General features: G+C 41.3%; 2 protein-coding genes across 16 annotated transcripts in view; both read right to left on the reverse strand.

The window, feature by feature from the left end:
* Positions 1-18,281, reverse strand: part of ect2 (epithelial cell transforming 2) — a 34,358-nt gene extending 16,077 nt beyond the window's left edge. Inside the window, exons 1-19 of one of the 5 annotated variants that reach the window (XM_020499172.2) lie at positions 17,816-18,281; positions 16,762-16,920; positions 16,533-16,612; positions 15,271-15,366; positions 14,503-14,685; positions 13,739-13,828; positions 13,497-13,604; positions 9,462-9,535; positions 8,692-8,822; positions 8,410-8,525; positions 7,953-8,015; positions 7,273-7,498; positions 6,204-6,328; positions 5,029-5,148; positions 4,745-4,813; positions 4,554-4,664; positions 4,265-4,361; positions 3,269-3,350; positions 3,053-3,131 (exon numbers count right to left, since the gene is read on the reverse strand). In XM_020499172.2, the coding sequence (XP_020354761.1) occupies positions 3,053-3,131; positions 3,269-3,350; positions 4,265-4,361; positions 4,554-4,664; positions 4,745-4,813; positions 5,029-5,148; positions 6,204-6,328; positions 7,273-7,498; positions 7,953-8,015; positions 8,410-8,525; positions 8,692-8,822; positions 9,462-9,535; positions 13,497-13,604; positions 13,739-13,828; positions 14,503-14,685; positions 15,271-15,366; positions 16,533-16,612; positions 16,762-16,891 (1,980 nt within the window). In that variant the 5' untranslated portion in view covers positions 16,892-16,920; positions 17,816-18,281. Of the gene's footprint in view, positions 1-3,052; positions 3,132-3,268; positions 3,351-4,264; positions 4,362-4,553; positions 4,665-4,744; positions 4,814-5,028; positions 5,149-6,203; positions 6,329-7,272; positions 7,499-7,952; positions 8,016-8,409; positions 8,526-8,691; positions 8,823-9,461; positions 9,536-13,496; positions 13,605-13,738; positions 13,829-14,502; positions 14,686-15,270; positions 15,367-16,532; positions 16,613-16,761; positions 16,921-17,815 lie in introns of those variants that run through there. The other 4 variants (XM_020499174.2, XM_020499173.2, XM_020499175.2 and 1 more) reach the window with 4 other exon arrangements.
* Positions 18,282-20,661: 2,380 nt separating this feature from the next.
* The window catches only part of mcf2l2 (MCF.2 cell line derived transforming sequence-like 2), a 126,624-nt gene continuing 120,732 nt past the window's right edge, over positions 20,662-26,553 (reverse strand). For 7 of the 11 annotated variants that reach the window (XM_020499167.2, XM_031785965.1, XM_031785963.1 and 4 more), the window contains 2 exons: positions 23,313-23,410; positions 20,662-22,589 (listed from right to left, as the gene is read on the reverse strand). In XM_020499167.2, the coding sequence (XP_020354756.1) occupies positions 22,498-22,589; positions 23,313-23,410 (190 nt within the window). In that variant the 3' untranslated portion in view covers positions 20,662-22,497. The remainder of the gene's footprint in view (positions 22,590-23,312; positions 23,411-26,553) is intronic. The other 4 variants (XM_031785967.1, XM_031785966.1, XM_031785964.1 and 1 more) reach the window with 1 other exon arrangement.

Consider the following 26,553-nt stretch of genomic DNA (forward strand, 5'->3'; position numbering starts at 1 on the left):
CCAGCAAAGCACCCCCAAATCATCACTACACCTCCTCCATGCTTCACGGTGGGAACTACACATGCAGAGATCATCCGTTCACACACCTCACAAAGATTGGAACCAAAAATCTCAAATATGGACTTTCCACCGGTCTAATGTCCATTGCTCGTGTTTCTTGGCCCAAGCAAGTCTCTTCTTCTTATTGGTGTCCTTTAGTAGTGGTTTCGTTGAAGCAATTCGACCATGAAGGCCTGATTCACAGTCTCCTCTGAACTGTTGATGTTGAGATATGTCTGTTACTTGAAATCTGAAGCATTTATGTGGGCTGCAATTTCTGAGGCTGGTAACTAATGAACTTATCCTCTGCAGCAGAGGCAACTCTGGGTCTTCCATTCCTGTGGAGGTGCTCGTGAGAGCCCGTTTCTTCACTGAGCTTGATGGTTTTTTGCGACTACACTTGCAGAAATGTTCAAAGTTCTTGACATTTTCCGTCTTGACTGACCTTCAGGTCTTAAAGTAATGGAGTGTCATTTCTTCGCTTATTTGAGCTGTTCTTGCCATAATAAGTACTTGTTCTTTTACCAAATAAAAGACCAAGTCCTTATACCCCCTAACTTCACACAACACAAATTATTTTCTCAAACGCATTAAGGAAAGAAATCCCACAAATGAACTTTAGGCGGCACACCTGTTAATTGAAATGAATTCCAGAGGACTACCTCATGAAGCTGGTTGAGAATGCCAAGAGTATGCAAAGCTGTCAAGGCAAAGTGTTGCTATTTGAAATATATTTTGATTTGTTTAACACCTTCTTGGTTACTACATGATTCCATGTCTTATTTCATAGTTTTGATGTCTTCACTATTATTCTACAATGTAGAAAATAGTCAAAATAAAAGAAAAACCCTTGAATGAGTTGGTGTTCTAAAACTTTTGACCGGTAGTGTATTCATAGTGGGTGCAAATATTTTTTATAGCTTCCAGTTAATTTCGCTGTTAGTCAGCACCTCCACAATAAATAATTTTCTCTGGGTGTGTACCAGCTCATGCTTTCTATTAGACAGGTCTAAAGAAACATGATATGAAGAAAATGTAGCCTATTTCAGAAGACAGAATAGCATATTCTGAGTTGTCTTTATGTTAGGCCCTGATCTGGCTATGCCAAATGGCTGTGGACTACACTAGTTCATTTAGCAGGTAAGATTTGCTTTTAATTACTGTTGCATTATTTTAAAGTAAGAACACAATTGAACATAGCTGAATAAAATAAAAATTTCCCCAAGCGATTCCCAAGGAAGTGCGCACATGCGGCTATTCCGTGTTGAGCGGTTAACAAAGAAGTAGGTCCTCCTATATGTTTAATTTAGAGTTATTCATGCAACTTTAATTGTGCTGTAGCCCATCCCAGCCTTGTGCAGGTCTACAATTTTATCCCTGATGTCCTTACACATTTCTCTGGTGTTGGCCATTGTGGAGAGGTTGGAGTCTGTTTGATTGAGTGTGTGGACAGGTGTCTTTTATACAGGTAACGAGTTCAAACAGGTGCAGTTAATACAGGTAATGAGTGGAGAACAGGAGGGCTTCTTAAAGAAAAACGAACAGGTCTGTGAGAGCTGGAATTCTTACTGGTTGGTAGGTGATCAAATACTTATGTCATGCAATAAAATGCAAATTAATTACTGAAAAATCATACTGTGTGATTATCTGGATTTTAGATTCCGTCTCTCACAGTTGAAGTGTACCTATGATAAAAATTACAGACCTCTACATGCTTTGTAAGTAGGAAAACCTGCAAAATCGGCAGTGTATCAAATACTTGTTCTCCCCACTGTATATATGGACTATCCAACTGTGTTCCAAGGGTCTTGGGCCTTTAGGCTACGTTTGGAGTTATTTGGCAACTTTAGTTGTGATACAAACCTTATCAAAACACATTGGCCTATGGGCAAGGCTACAACTATGATTGGAAAAGTCAAAAAAATGCGCTGTTTCTAGCCTTAGACTGCACACGCTGGGCATCCTTTACAAGTGATAATATTCTCACCCCATCAGACTGGGTAATTGACCATTTTCATGCACCTGTCAGAACAGGGGCTGGGTAAAAAAAAAAAAATCATCTATATACACTTGAATAGTGAATGGAGGACGCTTTTCATGCCAGCCAGGTAGGCTACTCCGATTGTAATGCAAAGCAAAGAGCTTAATATTAGGAAACTTGAGAAACAAATGTATAGTAGGCCTTGCCTATGGAAAGCTGATGGAATCCTCTTGTTAATAGAGGCCATCAAAACTCAGTTGTCACTCAATTGCATAGCCTGTAAAAATGTAGCGCAAAATGGGCTTATAGGAACACTGATTTCATTCCATGCATCAACCAGCTATGAGGAGCTGGCACTCACAGCGCAACAGACAATCCTATTCCTCTCAAACGCTGAATGTCAGGGCTCTCATGAAGTGTTTGGTTTGATTTTCGATTTGCATTGATGTCAGAATGATTAGAGGGACCTGAGTACCGGCCATTAGTGACTTACAGTTAGCAAGTTTGGTAGACTACTAATGACCATCAGTGGCATCAGAGCTCAAGTTTTGGAGAAGCCTAGTTAACGTGACCCAACGGTAACGTGGAATTTGACAGCGGTCATGACTTAATATGTGGCATTAATATAGTCACCCTAACAGCCCTAGCTCTGCTTAACCAAATCCAGATAAGAGCTATCCTCACAGCCCAGAGGTGTACCAATTCACTCCCTCTAGTACCAACTCAAGTCCACTATGATCACCTCAAAACAGGACACCAGAACACAGAAGAATGGCTTGGTTCACATTATACACACAGCGCAACAAAAATTCTATCCAGAATGTAGCTTGAAACATGCACAATAAGCCATGCATTACAAGATAAACATATGCATCGAACAGTGCAAAAAATGAATCCCAGGGAAATTTGAAATATGGGTATCAGCCTGAACGCATAGGGAGAGGCCTGACCGTTAGTGTGCTGAAGGACAGCCATTTACAGATTCAAGGCTCAAAGCTTGCCACATTCTAGTGACGAAATACACAAACTTACAGGGCAGCCGTCAACTTCATAGACAACATCAAAGATCTGCTTCTGTCCCTCTGTCTTTCTCTTGTCTTCGTTTATATGACTGGGGGATAAAATGCAATCAGTTTAGCCAACTGATACTACAATAATTTTATGTAAATGTGAGGGATAATGGATGAAGCTTCAACTTCATTACAATAAAATGCTTCAGGCATTGCTGGAAATGCACAGTTGACTCACGTCATAACTTCCTTGAGTGATTCGATTGCCTTCTCCAAAGTGATTTTGTCAGGGTTGTCATCGGCAGTGTGCTTCTTAATATCTGCAGCATGGATGGGGTCAATGGACAATAACATACACAATTGATAGAATAATGAAAAGTCAACGGCAAACTGATATGACAAGGACAAATTTGTAACAGTGGATAAAGGCGAGGAGCATATTTTTCCTTTATGACACTTCAGTTGCAAATCAAGCACTCTTCATACTAGTGTTGTCACGATAACAGAATTTTGAATTCGATACCAGGTTTAGTATCACGATACTCCATACCAAAACGATGCCACGGCAAAAAAAAAGAGCAGGGAGAATTTTTTGGTGGAAGGCTAAACTAGTTGCAACATAGATGACTTAAATTTCTCAAAACAATGTGCAACACAGTAAATGTAATGTAGGCCTGCTTACCTGTTATAATTGATCCGTGTTACATTTAAAATTACATCAAATTTCATTCAGCCACGGTCTCCCGTATGCAGTCACGTCGAATTGCGGAGCACTTTGCTGATACTGTTTCAAAAAAGTGCAGTTGGCGCTAGTTTTTTTAGGAGTTGAAAAATAAATGAGGTTGTGATGGAAAGCTGGTCTTTTTAACAAGGGCCAACAAAAGTGCTTTCAAAGTGTTTCCCGCGTTCCCTTAAAGCTGAATCCCCTTTGCATGCACAAGAAACTAAGCCTAGTACTGCCTTGATAGAATTCAGAAAAATTGACAGACACGATCCGCTCAGTCAGTTTACGACATGAGAAACATTTGATAGAAGTAACAGAAATACTACAACTGAACCGCTTTTAATGTTGTAGTATCTAAAAAGTACCACAGTTTCATGATACCGTGCAACACTTCTTCATACTGCAGCTGAGGAGAATGCATTGCAATTAGTACTTCTATCATAGCACATATGCAGCATGTTGCTCAACATGTGGCTGTCAAGTGTGAGCAGTGTGTGTGGTGTAGTCTACCGTTGAGAAGGAGGGCAACGCTTGGCAGTCTCTGCACGGGGCGAATCAGAAGCTCCACCAGCTTCTGCCGCCCACACTCGGGCTTCGACTGATTGATCTGGAGGCAAGAAAACACTAATGTTGAAGGAGAGGAGACCTGACAGATGTCGCAAACTACTCATATAAACATGCTCAGAGTTTCTCAAAGCTTACTTCACATAAAGAGATGAGAAATGAATGATCTTCAACGAGGCATATGGTAACTTCAAAACCCACGCGGATGTATACACAAATGTACAGTCTCACATACCTTGAGGAAAGCATGGAAACGTGGCTTCTGCTTCTCACACCTCACTATCGTATCTTTGCTCATCTCAAAGAAGTTGACAAATGGTGGGTAAGCCTTCACCAGGTCTTTAGACTGACAGAGAGAAAGGAACAGTCAGTATGTCCAAAATGGCTAAATACAACATAGTCAGAACAAAGGCTTGTTATACTCACGTATTTGAGAATGATGTCCCCGACACTCTTGTCCTCAGACCAGTCCATAACCAGCACTTCCAGATCGGCCTGTCAAAACAACCCAATAAGCAGAGCCACACAGAGGGCCTTTATATGACTACTGCAGACTGAACTCTTGTTCGGGTCATTAGGGCGACGCACAATTGGCCCAGCGTCCTCCAAGTTTGGCCGGGGTAGGCCGTCATTGTAAATAAGAATTTGTTCTTAACGGACTTGCCTAGTAAAACATTTTTTTTTAACATTTCCAGGAGAGAAGTGCTTACCTTTATCCTGGTGTGTACATCATAGATCTCTGGGATGCTGCCAAAGATGGTCTTGATTTCTTCCTGAGCCAAAATGGGTCCTCCAACTTGGTCTTCCTTTTCCAGGGGGAGTTTGAACAACTACAGGAATAGACATTTCAGGTGAGACACAGCCCAGATCCCACTATTCCCTTAACCAATACACACACCCCCCAATACAGATACCATTGACTTATACATGGGTGGAGAAGTCAACCAACTGGCTGTGAAACAAGTGGTTTAGATAAGGCCTCACTATTTCAGACTGAATATTACAACCAGAATGTCATAAAAAACAGACACTAAATCTATTTTCAGCATTGGGGAAGAGAAAAATATTTATAGAGTGCAGGTATGTATTAAATATAACAAGCCAACCTCCCTTCCCATCTAATCAAAGACTTAGAAAACACCCAAACAATAGGTCTTTAATCTAATCACCTACCAGGAATTAATCCCATTAAAATTCCTGTGATCTAGCCAAGCTATATTCAGCTTTCCCTGTAAAAGGTATGAAAAGAGGCTCTAAATGGCTTTTAATTACAATTTGTTCTAATAAAAACACATTTTAACGAGCTCCCAACATGTGTGAATCATAATGGAAAATTAGTATTCAAGCCCACTCTTGGCAGATCAGCTTATCGGCGAACTTCAGAAGGCAGTGGACATGAGGTCGACCTGTCAGCAGTCAGTGTTAAAGACCATTTGATGTGAAGATTGCCATCTGTCTCATCTGAGCTTGCATGGTGTAGTGGACATGGGGCAGAGGACATAATACTACTGGTTACTTCATAGGGGTGAGTGAGCACATTATTTTTGGCATAGTGATGTTTGCTTAACCAGAGAGAGTGAGCGAGGACATTCCATTCTACTGGTATCATAGTAATGCTATAGCAAGCAGAGAGAGATGGAGAGCTGCCAAAGTGGGAGCAATGAGACAAGGAAAGGCCTGAGGCTTGGATCGATGAGCAACAGAGTGAGTGGTGTGAGTGGGAGCCTGCCTTCCTTGCTGACAGTCCTGACGCTCATAATCCTATTCATTTTCTCCCCCACTGGTCACTGGACTCAGGCACCGGTGGGACAGCCTGATAAGGACCCTAGCATCCCCGGTGGTGTTATGTGAACCCATGTCCACAGCAGCAGCAACAACAACAAACCTGCATGACTGTGGTGAGAATATCCACATAGTTGCTCTCTGTCTGGTATAACTCCTTGGAGACCTGCCATCTTGCAGACTGCTTCAGGACAGCAGGTGTAGAGCTCTTCGACAGCCGGGAGTGTTCTGGGAAAGTGCCAGAGAGAGTCAAGAAGTGAATATTGATTGAGACAGTGGAGAAAAACATGTTTTCTTCGACAACACACAATCCAGAACTTCTGTACGTCTCATAGTTGAGGAAATAAGAGTATATTGTCTGACATGCAAAGTGAGAGCTACTCTGTGGAAGCGTTGGGCTTTTGTCTTAGCTACCGAGAATCGTTTGAGAAGGCAACAAGTGTATTTCATATCATCTTACCCTCAAATCAACTCTGAGCTTTAACAATCTACTATTCTTCCTCTTGTACCTCTTTGATCAGCAAGACAGCGCAAAAAAAAAAAAAAACGTATTCAGTTTCTAATATAATGTAAAATCAGATTCCATCACAGTGACCATTCAACTGAGTGACCTGTCTTCTCCTGGCCTGCGCTAAGATAGAGTGACTCCTGGGACGAGTCCATCCATGAAGCCTCCTCAGTCTCTGTGGCCTGGGCCGGCTGGGGGCATGGGAGGCCCTCTAGTATGCCGGTCTCCTGCTGAAGGGTAGGGGTGCTAGTGCAGTGGAAGGTCCACTCTTGGTCTGCCCCCCTACTCCTCTCTCTGGCACTCCTCATCCTCCTCTGCCTGCTGGTCTCAGCACATACACTCATACGCCTGCTGCGCTCTACACTGTTCTCTGAAAGACAGGGTGTTCAGTCTCATTTGGGGGGGTGGGGGGGGGTTCAAACAGAATAGCAGAGCGTGTTGCTTCTTCCTGCCTCCCTCTGCAACCAGCAGTGACTGTCCCCACAGTCTATGACAGGGCCCTGATTACAACTGACGTGAGACCCTAATTATGCTATAAACCCTGTCTCTTTTTGCCTGCAATAACTTTTAACGAGGACAGAGGGGCTTATTAACAACCGTCAAAGTGTTCCCAGAACTGTGACATGACGTCTGGCTGATTATGAGTGACTATGGCTCCTCTCACCTGCCAGGGCCTTGCAGGTCTCTGGGGTGTTGGAGATGTCCAGCAGAGAACCAATGGACAGGGAGTGCTCGGCAGAAGGCCTCTTGCGGGGGGGAGGGAAGGGGGAGATCTCCGTCTCCTTGGTGAGCTGGGCCAGAGTGTCCCTCAGACGCCTCCTCTTCCGGTTACTGTTTGGTGTGTTGAGGGACAGCAGGGACACAGCCTTCTTCATCACAGGACTTTCCATCTGAGAGTAGGAGAGTAGCAGAAACATGGGCATGACGGATGAAGGTGTATGGAGATAACAAGTTTGACGAAACCCCCACCCCAATAATTTCACCTAGTTTATTAAGCAAAGCAGTGACGTGGAAGTGTACGGACTACATTTACATGCACACAACTACAATTGGGACTACTCAGATTTATATAATAGTTTGATAAAATTGTTAAGATGGTTTGCAAGACTACATGCTGAGAGACTTTGAAAAATGCAGAAAAACTTTATATTACAGCAACTAAATTATTTTTGTGGAGCCTATTTGATTCTGAGTTGGGACAAAGTGTTTTTGATTTTCCTATCTCACTTCACTCGCACCACAGAGGGAGACTCGTGAGGATGTGTGCGACACAGGTATAGAATATCAGCCGTGCCCATTCCACTGTAGAGATGTCTGCATATATCTGACTGACTCAGAACTTACCTTCTCATAGAAGTACATGGACTCCCCTGCTCTGGCATCCATCTGTATGCTCCCCCAGAACCACTTGAACAGTCAAAGAAACAGAAACAGAGTATTGATACAAGGCAGGGAACACCAGTGTTGACTCTCTCTGTTCAAATTACGTGCCTTGTCGAAAGGTAAATAAAATATTGATCCATCCAAGTCAGTATATCAATACAACTAAACACATTGAATAGAAACTCATTTTACATACTGTTTGGAAAAACAACAATTCTTATTTTCCAAGACTCGATAGTGCCAACGTATTAGAAAAACGCATTAATTTGAGGTGCATAAATGCCTGAATTTTAGGTAGTATGCTTCAGTCAGACAAACTGTTCATATGTTGTTGTTTTTTATGTTTATGTCTGCCTCCCTCCGGTTCAGTGATGTAAGCTGACATCTGTGGTAGATGAAGTGCTCTTGAAGTGCTCACCTCCTGTTTGACAACATAAAGTCTCTTTGACGGGACGAATGGCAGCTCCTTGACAGAGTTTTCCTCCACCACCATGTGAGTGCACTTCTCATCGCCAACCTCCAAGTAGCTGCCGCCTAGGAGAAACACATTAGGATTAAGGTTTTAGAAACTCCAAAAGGACTCTATTGAAGAGGAACATGTGCATGCAGAGCAGCTTTTGTAAAGACTAGACATAACAAATCAAAGAATTTAAAAAATACTGAAACGGTCTAACGAATCAGCAAGATCTCAGGCCAATACCATGTTTGACTGTCCTTTCCTCCATGTTGATCTTGTCTTCGTCTGAGAAGCCCAGGAAGCTCAGCGCACAGTCTTGAAAGGGGGGAACTTTGAACTCTGTGCGGAACTCTTCATCTCCAGCATGGAACTTACTGTAGGAACAGGTGGTTGTCAGAACCTATGCATGTACAGAGTATACAAAACATTAAGAACAACTGCTTTTTCCATGACAGACTGACCAAGTGAATCCATGTGAAAGCTATGATCCCTTATTGATGTTACTTGTTAAATCCACTTTAAAAATCAGTGAAGATGAAGGGAGGAGACAGGTTAAATAAGAGTTTTTAAACCTTGAGACAATTGAGGCATGGATTGTGTATGTGTGCCATTCAGAGGGTGAACGGGCAAGACAAAACATGCAAGTGCCTTCGAACTGGGCATGTTAGTAGGTGCCAGGCGCACCGGTCTGTGTCAAGAACAGCAACGCTGCTGGGTTAACGCTCAACAGTTTCCTGTGTGTATCTAGAATTGTCCACCACCCAAAGGACATCTAGCCAACTTGTCACAACTGTCAGAAGCAATGAAGTCAACATGGGTCAGCTTCCCCGTGGAACGCTACCAACACTTGCACAGCCCATGCCCTGACAAATTGAGACTGTTCTGAGGGAAAAGGGGGTGCAACTCAATATTAGTAAGGTGTTCCTAATGTTTTGTATACAATAGTGTAAGTTGATGTACAAACATGAATGTGAAGAGCACAATCAGGTCCATGAGCATGAGGAGGTACTTACACATCATCTCTATGCTCCCAGGCCTTATGGATCCATGTTGGGGTGAGGATGGGCGTGCCCATACACACAGCAAGCTACAAGAAACAGGTACACGTCACATTAGGAGAATGATTGATTGTTTAGAAATGTGTATTGAGGTTACTGGCCGCTGTAACATTAACCGCAGCATAGGGTGGTTATGGGTGTGTAAATAAATAATTACAGTGCCGTGCGAAAGTATTCGGCCCCCTTGAACTTTGCGACCTTTTGCCACATTTCAGGCTTCAAACATAAAGATATAAAACTGTATTTTTTTTTGTGAAGAATCAACAAGTGGGACACAATCATGAAGTGGAACGACATTTATTGGATATTTCAAACTTTTTTAACAAATCAAAAACTGAAAAATTGGGCGTGCAAAATTACTCAGCCCCTTTACTTTCAGTGCAGCAAACTCTCTCCAGAAGTTCAGTGAGGATCTCTGAATGATCCAATGTTGACCTAAATGACTAATGATGTTAAATACAATCCACCTGTGTGTAATCAAGTCTCCGTATAAATGCACCTGCACTGTGATAGTCTCAGAGGTCCGTTAAAAGCGCAGAGAGCATCATGAAGAACAAGGAACACACCAGGCAGGTCCGAGATACTGTTGTGAAGAAGTTTAAAGCCAGATTTGGATACAAAAAGATTTCCCAAGCTTTAAACATCCCAAGGAGCACTGTGCAAGGGATAATATTGAAATGGAAGGAGTATCAGACCACTGCAAGACCTGGCCGTCCCTCTAAACTTTCAGCTCATACAAGGAGAAGACTGATCAGAGATGCAGCCAAGAGGCCCATGATCACTCTGGATGAACTGCAGAGATCTACAGCTGAGGTGGGAGACTCTGTCCATAGGACAACAATCAGTCGTATATTGCACAAATCTGGCCTTTATGGAAGAGTGGCAAGAAGAAAGCCATTTCTTAAAGATATCCATAAAAAGTGTAGTTTAAAGTTTGCCACAAGCCACCTGGGAGACACACCAAACGTGTGGAAGAAGGTGCTCTGGTCAGATGAAACCAAAATTGAACTTTTTGGCAACAATGCGAAACGTTATGTTTGGCGTAAAAGCAACACAGCTCATCACCCTGAACACACCATCCCCACTGTCAAACATGGGGGTGGCAGCATCATGGTTTGGGCCTGCTTTTCTTCAGCAGGGACAGGGAAGATGGTTAAAATTGATGGGAAGATGGATGGAGCCAAATACAGGACCATTCTGGAAGAAAACCTGATGGAGTCTGCAAAAGACCTGAGACTGGGACGGAGATTTGTCTTCCAACAAGACAATGATCCAAAACATAAAGCAAAATCTACAATGGAATGGTTCAAAAATAAACATATCCAGGTGTTAGAATGGCCAAGTCAAAGTCCAGACCTGAATCCAATTGAGAATCTGTAGAAAGAACTGAAAACTGCTGTTCAAATGCTCTCCATCCAACCTCACTGAGCTCGAGCTGTTTTGCAAGGAGGAATGGGAAAAAATGTCAGTCTCTCTATGTGCAAAACTGATAGAGACATACCCCAAGCGACTTACAGCTGTAATCGCAGCAAAAGGTGGCGCTACAAAGTATTAACTTAAGGGGGCTGAATAATTTTGCACGCCCAATTTTTCAGTTTTTGATTTGTTAAAAAAGTTTGAAATATCCAATAAATGGTCGTTCCACTTCATGATTGTGTCCCACTTGTTGTTGATTCTTCACAAAAAAAGACAGTTTTATATCTTTATGTTTGAAGCCTGAAATGTGGCAAAAGGTCACAAAGTTCAAGGGGGCCGAATACTTTCGCAAGGCACTGTAAATATATACACTGCTCAAAAAAATAAAGGGAACACTAAAATAACATCCTAGATCTGAATGAATTAAATATTCTTATTAAATACTTTTTTATTTACATAGTTGAATGTGCTGACAACAAAATCACACAAAAATGATCAATGGAAATCAAATTTATCAACCCATGGAGGTCTGGATTTGGAGTCACACTCAAAATTAAAGTGGAAAACCACACTACAGGCTGATCCAACTTTGATGTAATGTCCTTAAAACAAGTCAAAATGAGGCTCAGTAGTGTGTGTGGCCTCCATGTGCCTGTATGACCTCCCTACAACGCCTGGGCATGCTCCTGATGAGGTGGCAGATGGTCTCCTGAGGGATCTCCTCCCAGACCTGGACTAAAGCATCTGCCAACTCCTGGACAGTCTGTGGTGCAACGTGGCGTTGGTGGATGGAGCGAGACATGATGTCCCAGATGTGCTCAATTGAATTCAGGTCTGGGGAACGGGCGGGACAGTCCATAGCATCAATGCCTTCCTCTTGCAGGAACTGCAGACACACTCCAGCCACATGAGGTCTAGCATTGTCTTGCATTAGGCGGAACCCAGGGCCAACCGCACCAGTATATGGTCTCACAAGGGGTCTGAGGATCTCATCTCGGTACCTAATGGCAGTCAGGCTACCTCTGGCGAGCACATGGAGGGCTGTGCAGCCCCCCAAAGAAATGCCACCCTACACCATGACTGACCCACCGCCAAACTGGTCATGCTGGAGGATGTTGCAGGCAGCAGAACGTTCTCCACGGCGTCTCCAGACTGTCACATGTGCTCAGTGTGAACCTGCTTTCATCTGTGTAGAGCACAGGGCGCCAGTGGCGAATTTGCCAATCTTGGTGTTCTCTGGCAAATGCCAAACGTCCTGCACGGTGTTGGGTTGTAAGTACAACCCCCACCTGTGGACGTCGGGCCCTCATACCACCCTCATGGAGTCTGTTTCTGACCGTTTGAGCAGATACATGCACATTGGTGGCCTGCTGGAGGTCATTTTGCAGGGCTCCACCTGCTCCTCCTTGCACAAAGGCGGAGGTAGCGGTCCTGCTGCTGGGTTGTTGCCCTCCTATGGCCTCCTCCACGTCTCCTGATGTACTGACTTGTCTCCTGGTAGCACCGCCATGCTCTGGACACTACGCTGACAGACACAGCAAACCTTCTTGCCACAGCTCGCATTGATGTTCCATCCTGGATGAGCTGCACTACCTGAGCCACTTGTGTGGGTTGTAGACTCCGCTTCATGCTACCACTAGAGTGAAAGCACCGCCAGCATTCAAAAGTGACCAAAACATCAGCCAGGAAGCATAGGAACTGAGAAGTGGCCTGGGCACCACCTGCAGAACCACTCCTTTATTGGGGGTGTCTTGCTAAATGCCTATAATTTCCACCTGTTGTCTATTCCATTTGAACAACCGCATGTGAAATGTATTGTCAATCAGTGTTGCTTCCTAAGTGGACAGTTTGATTTCACAGAAGTGTGATTGACTTGGAGTTACATTGTGCTGTTTAAGTGTTCCCTTTATTTTTTGAGCAGTATATATATATATATATATATATATATATATATATATATATATATATATATATATATATATATATATATATATATATATATATATACACACACACGGTACTGTAAGAGGTCACAAGTTTATTCTCCAAAGCTAAGGATGAAAAACGGCACGTGTATTGAAACCGCTCTCATTCTTGTACTTTGATAAACGGTGAGACACCTTGCGATGTAAAACAGCTCAGTCCGTCTGTTAAGAGAACAAAGCTACATTTCATGTTTAAAGTGCTGGAGCAAAACATGACGAAACTAGTTAAGCATTCAATTCAGAAAAGGATGGGGTGTGGAGAAAAGCAAACAGAACTACAGAGAATCAATAAAAATAACAATTTCACAGTCGGCAAGTGAAATGTCATGTAATGAACAAAATAATCCAGAGTTAAGAGCGACTCCCTGAGGAGAATCTATCAAAAACACATATTAAAAGAACCAATGAGGGAGTGTATTAGCACGCCGCGATTTTTGATAGTTCAACAGCACAGTTTAAACTAAGTTTGAAGATCTTCAGTTGAAAGTACAGAAAAATTGGTGGCATAAAATCACAACTAAATCATATGGATTAGGCTTATACATGAGCTCTTCCAGATGGGAGGAAATGTTAGGGGTGTTTTACAAACCTTGTACTTCTCGCCATGAGTGGAGTATGCAATGAGATGGGTGACTTTAGTGCTGAAGTCCTTACGGATGGAGCCACCCATGTGATGCACCAGATTCACCAGGTTTTTCTGCAGGGGATAAACGAAAGTGACATTTGACACCAACATATCTCTCTTAGCATCAAAATAGCAAACAAACACAACATGTTGGCACTTGGTAGTGTAACAAATGACAAAAATCAGCTTGAATGCATTCCACTTACAACTTCCTCTTTGCTGCGGAAACCAGTGAAACACAGTGACAAGTTGAGCATGGTGGTCGAGTATAAAGGACGAGAGGAAAATGGCAGGGGCTGTGGGAAACAAACATGGTTCTCATAAATCTCTAATACTGAAAACATTCCTCCACTGCTTGTATCAAGTTCTAATCTTTTGGGGGTGCATTACTGGTCAGTAGCAAAGCTGTATGGTCTATGCATGTGTAAACATGTGATGTTATACAGAACAAACATCTTAACATCTTAAGTTAACAGGCTCTATAGATAAGGGGAGAGAGATCCGGAGATAATTACTCATTCTGAATATTATGGACATATTTCATGCCTTTTGCATCAGTGTTTGTCCATGTTCAGTTTTTAGAGTTGTGATTTACTCCTCCATAGACTTAGTGTCATCTTAGAGCGGTGTCTGGTGAGATGTGCAGTGATCTGTGGCCAGTGGTGTGTTCATCTTCTGCAGTAATCGGACTGTGTTGAGCACGTGCTCTGCTTAGACCAAGATAACAGTGACGCATTTCTCAGGGTTCATGGGAACAATCAAAACCGTCCTATAAATCGATTTAACTTCAAAGCACAACTTTCCCTGCGTTTTACTTCATCTTTCTGTAGCAGGCAGATGCTAAATTGTACCATAACAGTCAAAACATCAGTTCTTGAACCTGAGAGGAATGATCCATAGCTGAGCACTGAGTGCCATCCCTGAGTGATTGAGTGAGTATATTTCAGGAGTGATTTGCTCCTGTCCTTACCTCCTCTCGTCCCGCACAGTGCAGAACAACCGGGGGGCCCACGATCCGGTTGTCATGTTTGTAAAGGTAGCTGTAGTCAGGCGAGGCAAAGTCTGTGAGCACAAACACAGTCTCAAACTCTGTGTTTTCTCCATCTCCAAACTCTTTGACATTGTCTGTCTTTATGCAAGGCACGTTGATATCCTGTAGATTAAAATACTGTTAATGAGAGCAGGGACACACAAGTAGTTCTTTGATATAAAAAAAAAAAAGAGTAATTGTAAAACTATGAGGGGTATATCATTTTGCAATATGAATGACTAATTTAAAGCACATTTAGGTGAGTTTAGAGCAAACAGGAACATTGAAGTTCAGGTACATGAAAGCCGTTCCTTCATTTGCAGACACACACTGCCGCACACCATGATGATATTCCTAAATGCCTTATCAAATTAATCGAGGGCTCACTCAGATGGTGTTATTTTGTTTTTGATTAACTCACTAAATTCATTCAAGAGCAGAAATTTAATCAAGAACACAAAAGGTCACATATTACTACCATACACCAGAGTACAGTGGATTAGAGTAATCAACAGTGTGAATGTGTTAGATCATTATGTTAAACATTTAGCTTGGACACCAGGTGTTAATAGAAATCTGTGACATTTAACAGTAATTGTGACGATACTGCTGCAGTTACACACAAATCACCCTGTGATTGCCCATGCAAAGACACCCCCTTGGTGCATTAAAACATGCAACACACTCCCAGTCCGGACAGACACATACCATATTGACTATAGATTTGATAAATTTCTCTCCAGCCTCAACACCCGGTTCCCCTCCTTTAATCTTAACCACCGGAACTTCCATTATTCGGACGGCCTGTAAAATTAAGCATTAACGTCAAACTGGCGACACCAAACTGACAAATTCTCTGAACCAGGGGCCAGTGTCCTTGCAAACCAGAAGGCAAGGACTTCAAACAAATGTCAAGTGCAATCCAGGGGGAAACTTCTGATATATTAATAGTTCAAAGCAGCAGGATAACTTTTTTTTTGGTCAATTGAGTCCGATTAAACTGTTGGCGGATGTGGCAGCAATAAAATTTGATTTGAGTAGTCAGTTGTTACTGCGAGTGTAGCGAAATGTTTGTGCCGACAGTGCAGCACTTATCTATGTACAGATTGTCCCACGAAATAGATCATTTAAAGGTGAAGTTCAAACATTTTCACACGTAGCCTTATTTTCAATCGTTCTGTGCATGTAGTTGATACCCCAAAATGTTAAATAAATATATTTTGTTAAAGACAAAATTGCTTGTTACATTTTGCAGAGTCATCACTTGCCATTGAATACAATGCAATTTGAAAATGTGTCTAAAGCATGTTATAACAATCTGCAAAACACACCAAACCAACTCATATTACAACACAATCTCATTCTGGATAATGCCTCTGTACAATAAAAAAAAAAATGTTTTAAGTTATCTTCTGTACCATAAATCCATGTTTGAATGATACTGTTTTTAAAAAACTAAAAATGCAAATATGGATTTACGAGGCAGTGGATTTTTTAAATATATTTTTTTATGGATGCAGAGGCATTACCCCGAACAAGATTCTGATTATTCTTCAGATATGACATGTTTTTCAGTTGTTCTCAAGGGTGAACCCATTTTTATTCCAGCAGTTAGGCTTGTGCTGTTTCACGTTCACAGACAAATCACATTTGCCCACTCTCCTCCCCTGACTCACACACAGACATGTCTCCTGTCCTGCCTTCACTATGAAAGCTTTGGCAGTAGTGGGTCTCTAAAGGCTATGGACAGGACAGAGTCTGAAGTTTAACTGGAGAACCTGGGTGAGATTCTTCTCATCTTAGCCAAAGCTAGACTTCTAAATATATAGGCTATATTAGTCCCACATTTATTTGTAATAACTGACTCAATGCACTCATTATCCTTAAAACAATCACAAGAAACAAAACAATGCAATGTTTTCACAATGACAACCCATACAACTGGGCTCAGAACTATTAGGGCATGGTACCTGCAGTGCTTTAACAAGTGCTCCATTTTTGGCAGCTTCTCCCACAAGAACGACTCTGGTTTCGACACGATGCAGCATCTCTACAAGAGAATACAGAGGACTAAGGGCTCAGTGAATCTCAAAGGTAATGTGAAAGCAATCATAGAAAGAAGTCTTTCCTGTTTCGAGTGACAGCCTCAGGTAAAAGGAAGATAATATCCAACTGATTGAGAGAAGGGGAAACTCTTGCCTTCCATGTCTTCACAGTCCAAACTCAGGAATACATCCTTAGTAGTCTCAGCCAACCTGGAGTCATACACAGAGGAGTCCACCAGCAGGCTACGAGCCATCCCCAAAGTAACTATGCTGCTATCAGCCATGGCAGTGTGACAGGGGTGGTGGCACAATCCTGTCCAAACAATCAAAAGTTAGGAGAGTCAGAGCTTGAGGAGAGAGTGAGGTGTCAACTGCCAAACTTCGAATAAAAATGGAAACGAATGTTATGTTCTAGTCTGAACTAGGCCTGACTGTGCTGTTACAAAACCAACTAGCTTGGATGAGTGTAGTTGATCTGAGTGTTAACGTTAGAATCAAGATAGCAAGCTAGGCACATGATTACGATTGGTTTGTTTTCTAAGATTTAACGTTACATACATTATCTGAATATTGGTAACTGTTAGCTAGCTAACGTTAGCAATGTGCACATTGGTGCAATGTCTAAATTGGTTTGAGCAAGTAAGAAGTTGGTCCACTAACGTTAGCTAACTAACTTCCAACTGCTGTTCTAAATGTATAACTAGTTATCGTTATTCAGGCAGGGTATTTAAAGCGTTTTTGGTAGCTATCTTGGCATTTAACATTATTCGTACTTTAGCATTGTGACAACATCAGGAGTCGGTGTAACGTTAGCTATGCAGTGTGTCCCAAAGTTAGACGTACTCAGTCGATTTGAACTTTTTCTGTTGAAAGCAATATCCCATGGCCATGTACAAATACAGTAACATACATCCGAAGTTGTTAATGAAGGTTGTTGCTGTTACTTAGCTAGAAACAATGTGTGCGTTAACGTACAGTGGACAAACTTGTCAAAGGCTGAACGAAGCAGGCTGGCTAACGTTAACAGTAGTTATATACATTACCCAACGTGTTGCTAGCGACCTGCTGAACAACTTTAGCTAGCTAATTAACGCGAGCTCACTTGTTGAGCATGCTTGCTAGCAAGGTCAAGGGTGCATATTTTGTTAGCTAGCTACTTAATAATCATGGTTGCTGGGAGAAGTAAACAGAAATATCAAAGGACTTACCCAAAGCTTTGGAAATAACAAAAAAAATAATCGCAGGTGACAGTTGTAAACTGGCTAGTCGACCAGTTCAGCTAGCGGTTGGCTAACTGAATTGACACTGCTATGTGCAGGTTATTCCTGTCTCTAAAAGTAAATATATATATATAAATATATATGCGTTTGCGGTACAACAAACAAATATTTACGTAACTCCTGGTTTAAATCTTATCTAATGCATACTGAAAACGCGAAATTAACTTTGGTTGTCGGAATTAATTGTTTGTCTGCATAATCCATTTTGTTTGGGACATTGTACGCCCGTGGACAACAAAGTTCGCTCAACCTGAATTCAAAAAGCAAGGCATACGAGGCGGCTGTAATCTGATTGGACAAGAATGGGAAAGCCTGAACGGAAGCAGCACTGCGGGGCTTCTGATTGGCTCGTGGATTCAAACTACGATGCCCACTGACACTGCCGTGGACACCGGTTGACTTCGATGTTCCACACACCTTTTCATCAGAGATTCTTCAAATTCCCCGCTTCTATTATAAATCCAAAATAAACATGGGCAATTTGTAGTTAATTGAGATTTGGGACAATGGTCGTCTATATTACATACCTCTGCTTTTTTTCAAGCTACAATATTGTCGACCAAAATAATGAAGCTAGGTTTCCAGCAATAGGGCAGGCTACTACCAATAACCAACCAAAGGCCAACTGTTACAGTGCTGTTAATAAGTATTGCATAAAGCTTCAAGTTCCTCACAGTACACATTGACAATCTGATTTGATTTGATGGTCCACCCACACAGACAGTGTGGTGAAGAAGGTGCAACAACGCCTCTTCAAACTCAGGAGGCTGAAGAAATTTGGCTCGGCCCCTAAGACCCTCACAAACTTTTACAGATGCACAATTGAGAGAATCCTGTCGGGCTGTATCGCCACCTGGTACAGCAACTCCACCATCTGCAACCGCAGGGCTCTCCAGAGGGTGGTGAGGTCTGCCCAACGCATCCCCAGGGGCACACTGCCTGCCCTCCCGACACCTGGAGCACCCAATGTCACAGGAAGGCCAAAAAGATAATCAAGGACATCAACCACCCCAGCCACGGCCTGTTCTCCCAGCTACCACCAGGAAGGAGAGGTCAATACATGTGCACCAAAGCTGGGACATAAAGACTGAAAAACAGCTTCTATCTCAAGGCCATCAGACTGTTAAATAGCCATCACTAGCCGGCTATCGCCTGGTTATTCACTGGACATTAGAAGATGCTGCCCTATATTCATAGACATGGAATCACTGGTCACTTTAATAGTGGGACACTAGCCACTTTAATAATGTTTACATACTGCTTTACTAATTTTATATTTATATACTGTATTCTATTCTACTGTATTTTAGTCAATGCCACTCTGACATTGCTCATCCTAATATTTATATATTTCTTAATTCCATTCTTTTACTTTTACATGTATTGTTGTTAATTGTTAGATACTGTTGGAGCTAGGAACACAAGCATTTCGCTACACCTGCTAAATATATTTATGACCAATAACATTTGATTTGAGAAAGGTGCATTGTACATTCACAAGTGAGATAGGCTAGCACATCATTTATTCCTCTCCCCTGTTTCTAGGCTTACATGAAGAGGAGTGTGGAGCAACAAGACAGCGTCAACCTACGGTTTTCATTTCAGTCCCTCTCAGGCAAATCAACTTTCTCAGACTTGCACCCAGACAAGGCTTCAAGACAAAATACCGATAGTACATGCCTACCTCTTTGAACTGGCCAAGATTCCCTGGTGTCATCACTGAGAGTTTGTTCCTGGGGCCAATGCTCATGATTAATTCCTCCCAGCAGGCCCTTCTGGCTGCGGTGCAGAGTTTGTCTTCACAGAGCCTCTGGAAACCTGCACCAAGCTTGGAGGACAAAGTGATGAGCGCAAGCAAGGCCCTTTCCTCCTTTTCCTTTTTTCCTGAAGTCCCAGCTTCTGTATGCCTGTCACATCTCCAGCTCTTTGTGTCAACTCCTCTCTCCACCTGTATTCCCATATGTAACTTGAAAGACATTGTACAACAAAGCCTTTCCTTGCCCTCCACCCCCCTGCCATTGTCATTCCCTGTACCACACTCAATTTCTACCGCAGTGATTGGCTGTGATGGACTAAATGTTCACATTGCAGTGATAAGTACCTTTATGAAAAGGTCCAGGACACTGCACAATAGTTTTTTTGGAACACTTTATTGAAGTGGAGCTAGTGCTAAGATATGCCCTAGTAGTGTATATGCCAATGGAAATTAAAAGATAGTGAAAGGCAATGCAAAACGACATGAAATATATCTATATCTATATGATACTCTATATGATACTCACCAGCAAGGAAATTCAGCCTACGAAGAAGATCACATCTTTTAAACTTTTCATCTAAAAATATGTTGCATAACAGTTAAGTAAAGAAATTTGTTGATGCACTTAGAGTGGCAGGTTTAGGTTAATGTTTTTGGTAAAAATGATTGATTCTGAGAGAAAGAATATACATTTTTAGACATCATTTTCAAGTGCTATAAATAATGCTATTTTGATCATTTCTTTCATGCAACTGGTGCCAGAGACTAGATATCTTGAGCATTTAAAACTTTAGGTGCTTGTTTTTAAAATATAATTTTATCTCAGGAGAAGAAAGCAGATCAACATTTAGCACCAGTCACCAACTGAGGGAATTACAATTATGTACTGGGCTGGCTGTATTCTGCTACCTGAAAACCCATTGATTACTGGCAAAAGAGCAGAAATAAATAATGGCTTTCAAGACACATGTATTTCATCATATACTTTACAGAAAAAATAATTTACACTTCACTTAGATGGCATGGTTCATAAAAACAGTCAGATTTATTCTGATTTCACCTTAAATAATGACATTTAATTTTAACACAGACTTAAATCACAGCCTTGAGTCAAAAACATGTCTAAAAAGGCAGCTACGTTCTGGGAATTCATTGCCTTTTGGCTGAATTTCATAACGTCTTAGATATTTTTTGCAAAGGTCCAGACCTCTTCTTCACATTCCATCACCAGGATTTACCACACTGCATCTAGAGTTTCCTCTGTCTTCAGTCCCTTTGAGAACGTGCTGATAACTTTCAGCGTCTTCCAATTCTTAAAACACCCCAAATTGTTAAAACACTGTTGAAATGTTCCCTGACGGTCATATTCAGAGAAGATCTAATCACATTGAGATGATGCGACAAGTTAATTGAATACTATGTTGTTATTGTGAGAAAAAAATTGGTTCTCAATGACTAACCTGGATATAAAAGTCAAATAAATAAATACAAAAATGTTTGCAGTAGCAATACAGCTTTTTGAGGCTCTTTATATTACAAGATTGCTATACTGTGGCCGTAGACAATCTCAGGTATGTTATATAATATCTGGGGCATTCAACGCCATTCTATGGCTTAGAAACACTGATATTTATACAAAAGTCAGATGATAAACTGTTGAAGGATCATATGAGTCATATCACTGATGGCTCTTAGCTAGTTCCTAAATATGCATAATAGTAAAACATTATATATTGGGAACATAGCGTATAGCAATAAATATTCTGTACAGTAAAATTTGAATATTTTCATTACAATCATAGTGCATTGTTAGAATAAGTTCAATGCTATGTTCAATGCTTGTAATCATAATCAACCATAAGATGCTATTTCATGGGTGAATTCACTACATTCCAACCAGGACATACAGTAGATTTGAGATGAATCCAATGGGGAGGCACAAGCCTGAATCTGAAAGAAGATGGCATGAATACTTATATAATGATCAGATGGGAATTGAGATTTATAGAATAGTTATACACAGATTTTACACGAGTGAAAAAAAAGAAATATATAACATGTATGTACATAAGATGAAGTAAAGAGCTATTTATTTTGTTCAGGGAATAGAATAATATCTCTTGCAAAATGAGAAATCCCTCAGTTATTTATAAAACAACTGAACGGGCAAGGAATTCAGCAGGACGAAACAAAGTTTGAAGAAATTTAAACTTTAAGGATTTTTAAAAGGTAAGAATACAATCAAGCTTGTCTCCAATTAAGTCTATAGATCAAACACATTCCCTCGATGGAAAGATCTCCAGTTTCCATGGTGGTACTTCCTGGCCCACTGTGTTCAGGATGACCCTCCTCACAAAAGGTTACCTGGGGTGTATTCATTATGCCTATTCTGTTGCAAAACGTTTTCCAACAAAAACTAAAGTTTCTATTGGACAAATTCAGGTAATTCTCTACCCATTTCATTCTGTTTGTTTCTGTTTGGTTCTTAAACAGTAAACGGTTTCCGTTGAAAGACGTAATGAATACACCCTTGATTAGGCCACAGGAGGGAGTGTGGTGTGCATCAAAGGCACGTCAGAATATCTTTGAGAGCACGAATCAAGTACAGGGTTTGACACATGGCAAAATGGTGGTAAAAGTTATTTTCTTTAATCTCAGTAGCTGAGCCGAGCAAAAGTCTTATTTTCAGTGTAGCATAGCAACAAGAGGGCACATACACCACTATTGACTTGACTTCAGACTTGCTTTTTCTCTGTCTGAGCACAGCAGCTGAAATTGCTCCCCCACTTTGAAGCTTGACCAAGTTGGGCTAACAGCATGTTCCAGAAGTTCATGGCCAAATGGTCCATCATGCTTATCTACTTTCCTGAGATACATCTCCCCACGTACTGGTTTCATTGTCCTCTGAGTCAGACAGAGCTGCTGTGCACATGTCACTGAAGATATCTGGAATGTAAAAAAATAAATAAAATAAGAGTTAAAGAGGCAAACTCACATACATGGGAGTTAGGATCTAACATTATGGAGGCCAAGCAACAGGCGTGAAGGGAGTGGTGATTCTTAAGATTCAAACATCACCATCAGTCTTTTTAGAGAGGGGTTGCATAGAATGGATACAATGACTGACCAAACAATGCAGTTTTAATAGCAGTGTAAAGAAGGACACGATGGTGAAACAATATTGATTAAGATCAATACCAGTGAAGAGTGCTTCTATTAAACTTTATAGTAGTACAAACCAGTATGCTGCTGGAATGTGGCTTATAAATGGTTTCAAGTGGGGAAGCTCTGAGCAAAAATATGTCAACTGCCCAAGCAAAGAACGGAAGATGGCATTCCTCTCAGTGCAGACAAGAGCTTGAGAGAGCACTTGTTTAAAGGACAGAGCTCCAAGACAACAAGACAAGCAAGGCTGTGAACTGAACATTTCAAGGGAAGGCTGAGGTGAGGGAGGGAGGGGAGAGAGAGATCATGCTGCAATGGATGACATCATGCTTTGCTTGTTCACCTCTCAGGCAAAAGCTTTACCGTTAGAGTCCACCCAAGCACGCACCCCGCCCAATCCCCCAGCACTGAATCAAACTACCGCTTTGAGCTAGGGTGAGTGTTTTCTTGCAATGCCAGGAATACCTCATAATTTTATAGTGGATGTGGATTAGTCAGAAATACCAGTAGTGTTACAGTATGAGTGACCTCCTTCTGCTGCTGTCTGAAGTACACTGGGCGGTACCAGACCTGTCTTCTGAGTAATAAGATTCTTGACTAGCCTAAAACATGAAAAAGAATGTAGGCTTTAATGGAAAGGCTGGTGTAGGGCCTTATGCTGGAATAGAAGTGATCAGAGAGTGACTAGGTGTTGGATTACTGCCACTGCCACTGGCAGTGGGGAGAGCTGACGGGGCCCTGGGAGTGTACAATCTCACGTATTTATAGGCATAGTATTTGATCAGGACTTCTCTCTATGATCTTGTCTGCGAACTGTCAAGTCCAAAGTTTCAGATTTTGACACCCTGCTTCGTGTGATGGAAAGCTTGTGTATTCATTGGTTATGCTGCTGCTTCCGACAATTGATTCTGTCCAAAGCCTCTGTACTGCTTCATATATGCATTCAAATCCTCCCAGCATTCTGTTTGTACACTCTGTACACTCTGCAGCTCTGCCTAGCAGAACAAGCACTCTCTGGCCTTGGCCTGATGCAAACCACCCACATGAAGGGACTTAAAAGGTGCACTGGCCCCATTTCTCACGTATTTAGTATTTATTAGGATCCCCCATCAGCTACAGGATTAAAACAATTACATCACAACAAAAAAACAGCTTATATCATAAATAAAACAATATATAATATTGCATTATTACTCTATTATTAGAAATGTACAATATAAAATATAACATTTTACAGTGTGTGTGCGTATGCGTGTTTGTGTGTCTCTCTTCAAAGTACGCGTCATAAGGTGCTGTTTTATCAGTTTTTTTTTTTAAATCAGATTTTCCTGCTCGCTTAAGTTACTTGATGTGGAAGAGAGTTCCATGTAGTCATAGTACTGTGCCTTTCCCAGAGTCTGTTCTGGACTTTGGGACTGAAGAGACCCCACTTGGGAGCTCTTGTGGGGTATGTATGGGGGTCTGAGCTGTGTGTTAGCTGTTTGAACAGACAATTTGGTGCTTTCAACATGCCACTACCTCTCACAAAGACAAGTAGTGATGCAGTCAATCTTTCCTCTACTTTGAACCAGGAGAGATTGACAAGCATGTTATTGATATTAGCCCTCTGTGTACATTTAAGGGCCAGCTGTGCTGCTCTGTTCAGGGCAAACTGTAATTTGCCTGTCTTTTTTTGTGACACAACCATATAACTGGGTGATAGTCCAGGTGTGATAAAATTATGGCCTGTAGGACTTGTTTTGTTGCTTGTGATGTCAAGAAAGCAGAGCTTTACAGACAGACCTGTCCGAATCTTAGTTACCTTGCATCAATATGTTCTGACCATGTCAGTTTACAATCTTGGGCTACACCTAGCAGTTCGGTCTTCTCAACTTGCTCAAATGACACATTATTCACTACAAGATTTAGCGAATCATTTGTCCTAAATTCAATGCTTTTAGTTTTGGATATATTAAAGATTAGCTTATTACTAGCCACCCATTCTAAAACTGACTGCAGCACTTTAAGTGTTGCAGTGATTTCACTTGCTGTGGTAGCTGGCATGTATAATGTTGAGTCATCAGCATAAATAGACACACAGGCTTTACTCAAGACTAGTGGTAGGTCATTAGTAAAAATAGAAAAAAGTAAGGGTCCAAGCAAGATCGCTACCTTGTGGTATCCCAACTCTACCTGGTTTACGTTAGAGGAGCTTCCATTAAAAAACACCCTCTGTGTTCTGTTAGATACTGTAGGTAACTCTCATTCCATGATATGGCAGAGGATGTTAAGCCATAACACATAAGTTTTTTTCAGCAGCAGATTACGATCGATAATGTCAAAAGCTGCACTGAAGTCTAACAAACAGCTACCACAAAATTCTTAATACCAATTTCTTTCTGCCAATCATCAATCATTTGTGTTAGTGTTGAGTACGCTTCCCTATATGCGTGCTGAAAGTCAGTTGTTAATTTGTTTACTGTGAAATAGCATTGTACTGTATCTGGTCAAACAACTTCTTCCAAAAGTTTACTAAAGGTCAGTAGCAGGCTGATGGGTCAGCTGTTTGAGCCAGTAAAGGGTGCTTTGCTATTCTTGGGTAGAGGCATTACTTGTGCTTCCCTCAAGGCCTGAGGGCACACACTGTCCTGTAGGTCTAGATTGAAGAGATGGAAAATAAGAGTGGTAATATATAGTCTGTTACCATCCTCAGTCATTTTCCATCAAAGTTGTCAGTACCAGGTGGTTTGCCATTTTTGATAGACAGCAATCATTGTTACACCCCTTCCACACTCACTTTAAAGAATTCAAAATAACAATGCTTGTCTTTCATAATTTGGTCAATTATTAAGGAATATGAAGGTTCAGAGTTTGCTAATCTTGCCAATGAAAAAGTAATTCAAGTAGTTGGCAATATCAGAGGGTTTGTGATGAATAAGCCATCTGATTAAATGAAGGATGGAGCTGAGTTTGCCTTTTTGACAAAAATGTCATTTAAGCTGCTCCAAGGCTTTTTAATCATCCTTTATATCTTTTATCTTTGTTTCGTAGTACAACTTCTTCTTCTTTTTGTTTAGTTTACTCGTATGATTTCTCAATTTGCCAATCGGCTTTGGAGCCAGACTTTCGCCTCGTCCCTCTCAACCATAAAATGTTTTAATTCCTCATCAGTCCACTGGGTGCATGCTTATCAGTAAATTGAAGAAGCAATTTCATAAATGTGTCAATTCTGGCATCTGGTTGCAGACCAGCAAATCATCACACACAGACCAGCAAATATTCTTTACATCTTCAACATAGGAATCACTACAAAACCTCTCGTATGATCGCTTATAAACTATTTTAGGCCCAGTCTTTGAAACTGGTTTTTCTAGATATGGCTACTATGATCACTACATCCGATGGGTGTGGATACTGCTTTAGAGCATATTTCTACAGCATTAGTAAAGATGTGATCAATACACGTGGAAGATTTCATTCATATATACCCTGGTAGGTTGAATAATAACCTGAACCAGATCGCAGGCTCTGGTTACAGTCTGAAGCTTTTTCTTGAGTGAACAGCTTGAAGAAAATGAGTCAATATTTAGGTCACCCAGAAAATATACCTCTCTGTTGATATCACATACACTATCAAGCACTTCACACATTATCAAGATACTGACTGTTAGCACTCAGTGGTGTATAGCAATTTTCCACAAGAATAGGCTTTAGTTGAAGCGGGTGAACCTGAAGCCATAATACTTCAACAGCATGACATGAGATC

Source organism: Oncorhynchus kisutch, linkage group LG13 (assembly GCF_002021735.2).
Source record: "Oncorhynchus kisutch isolate 150728-3 linkage group LG13, Okis_V2, whole genome shotgun sequence".
Lineage (NCBI taxonomy): Eukaryota > Metazoa > Chordata > Actinopteri > Salmoniformes > Salmonidae > Oncorhynchus > Oncorhynchus kisutch.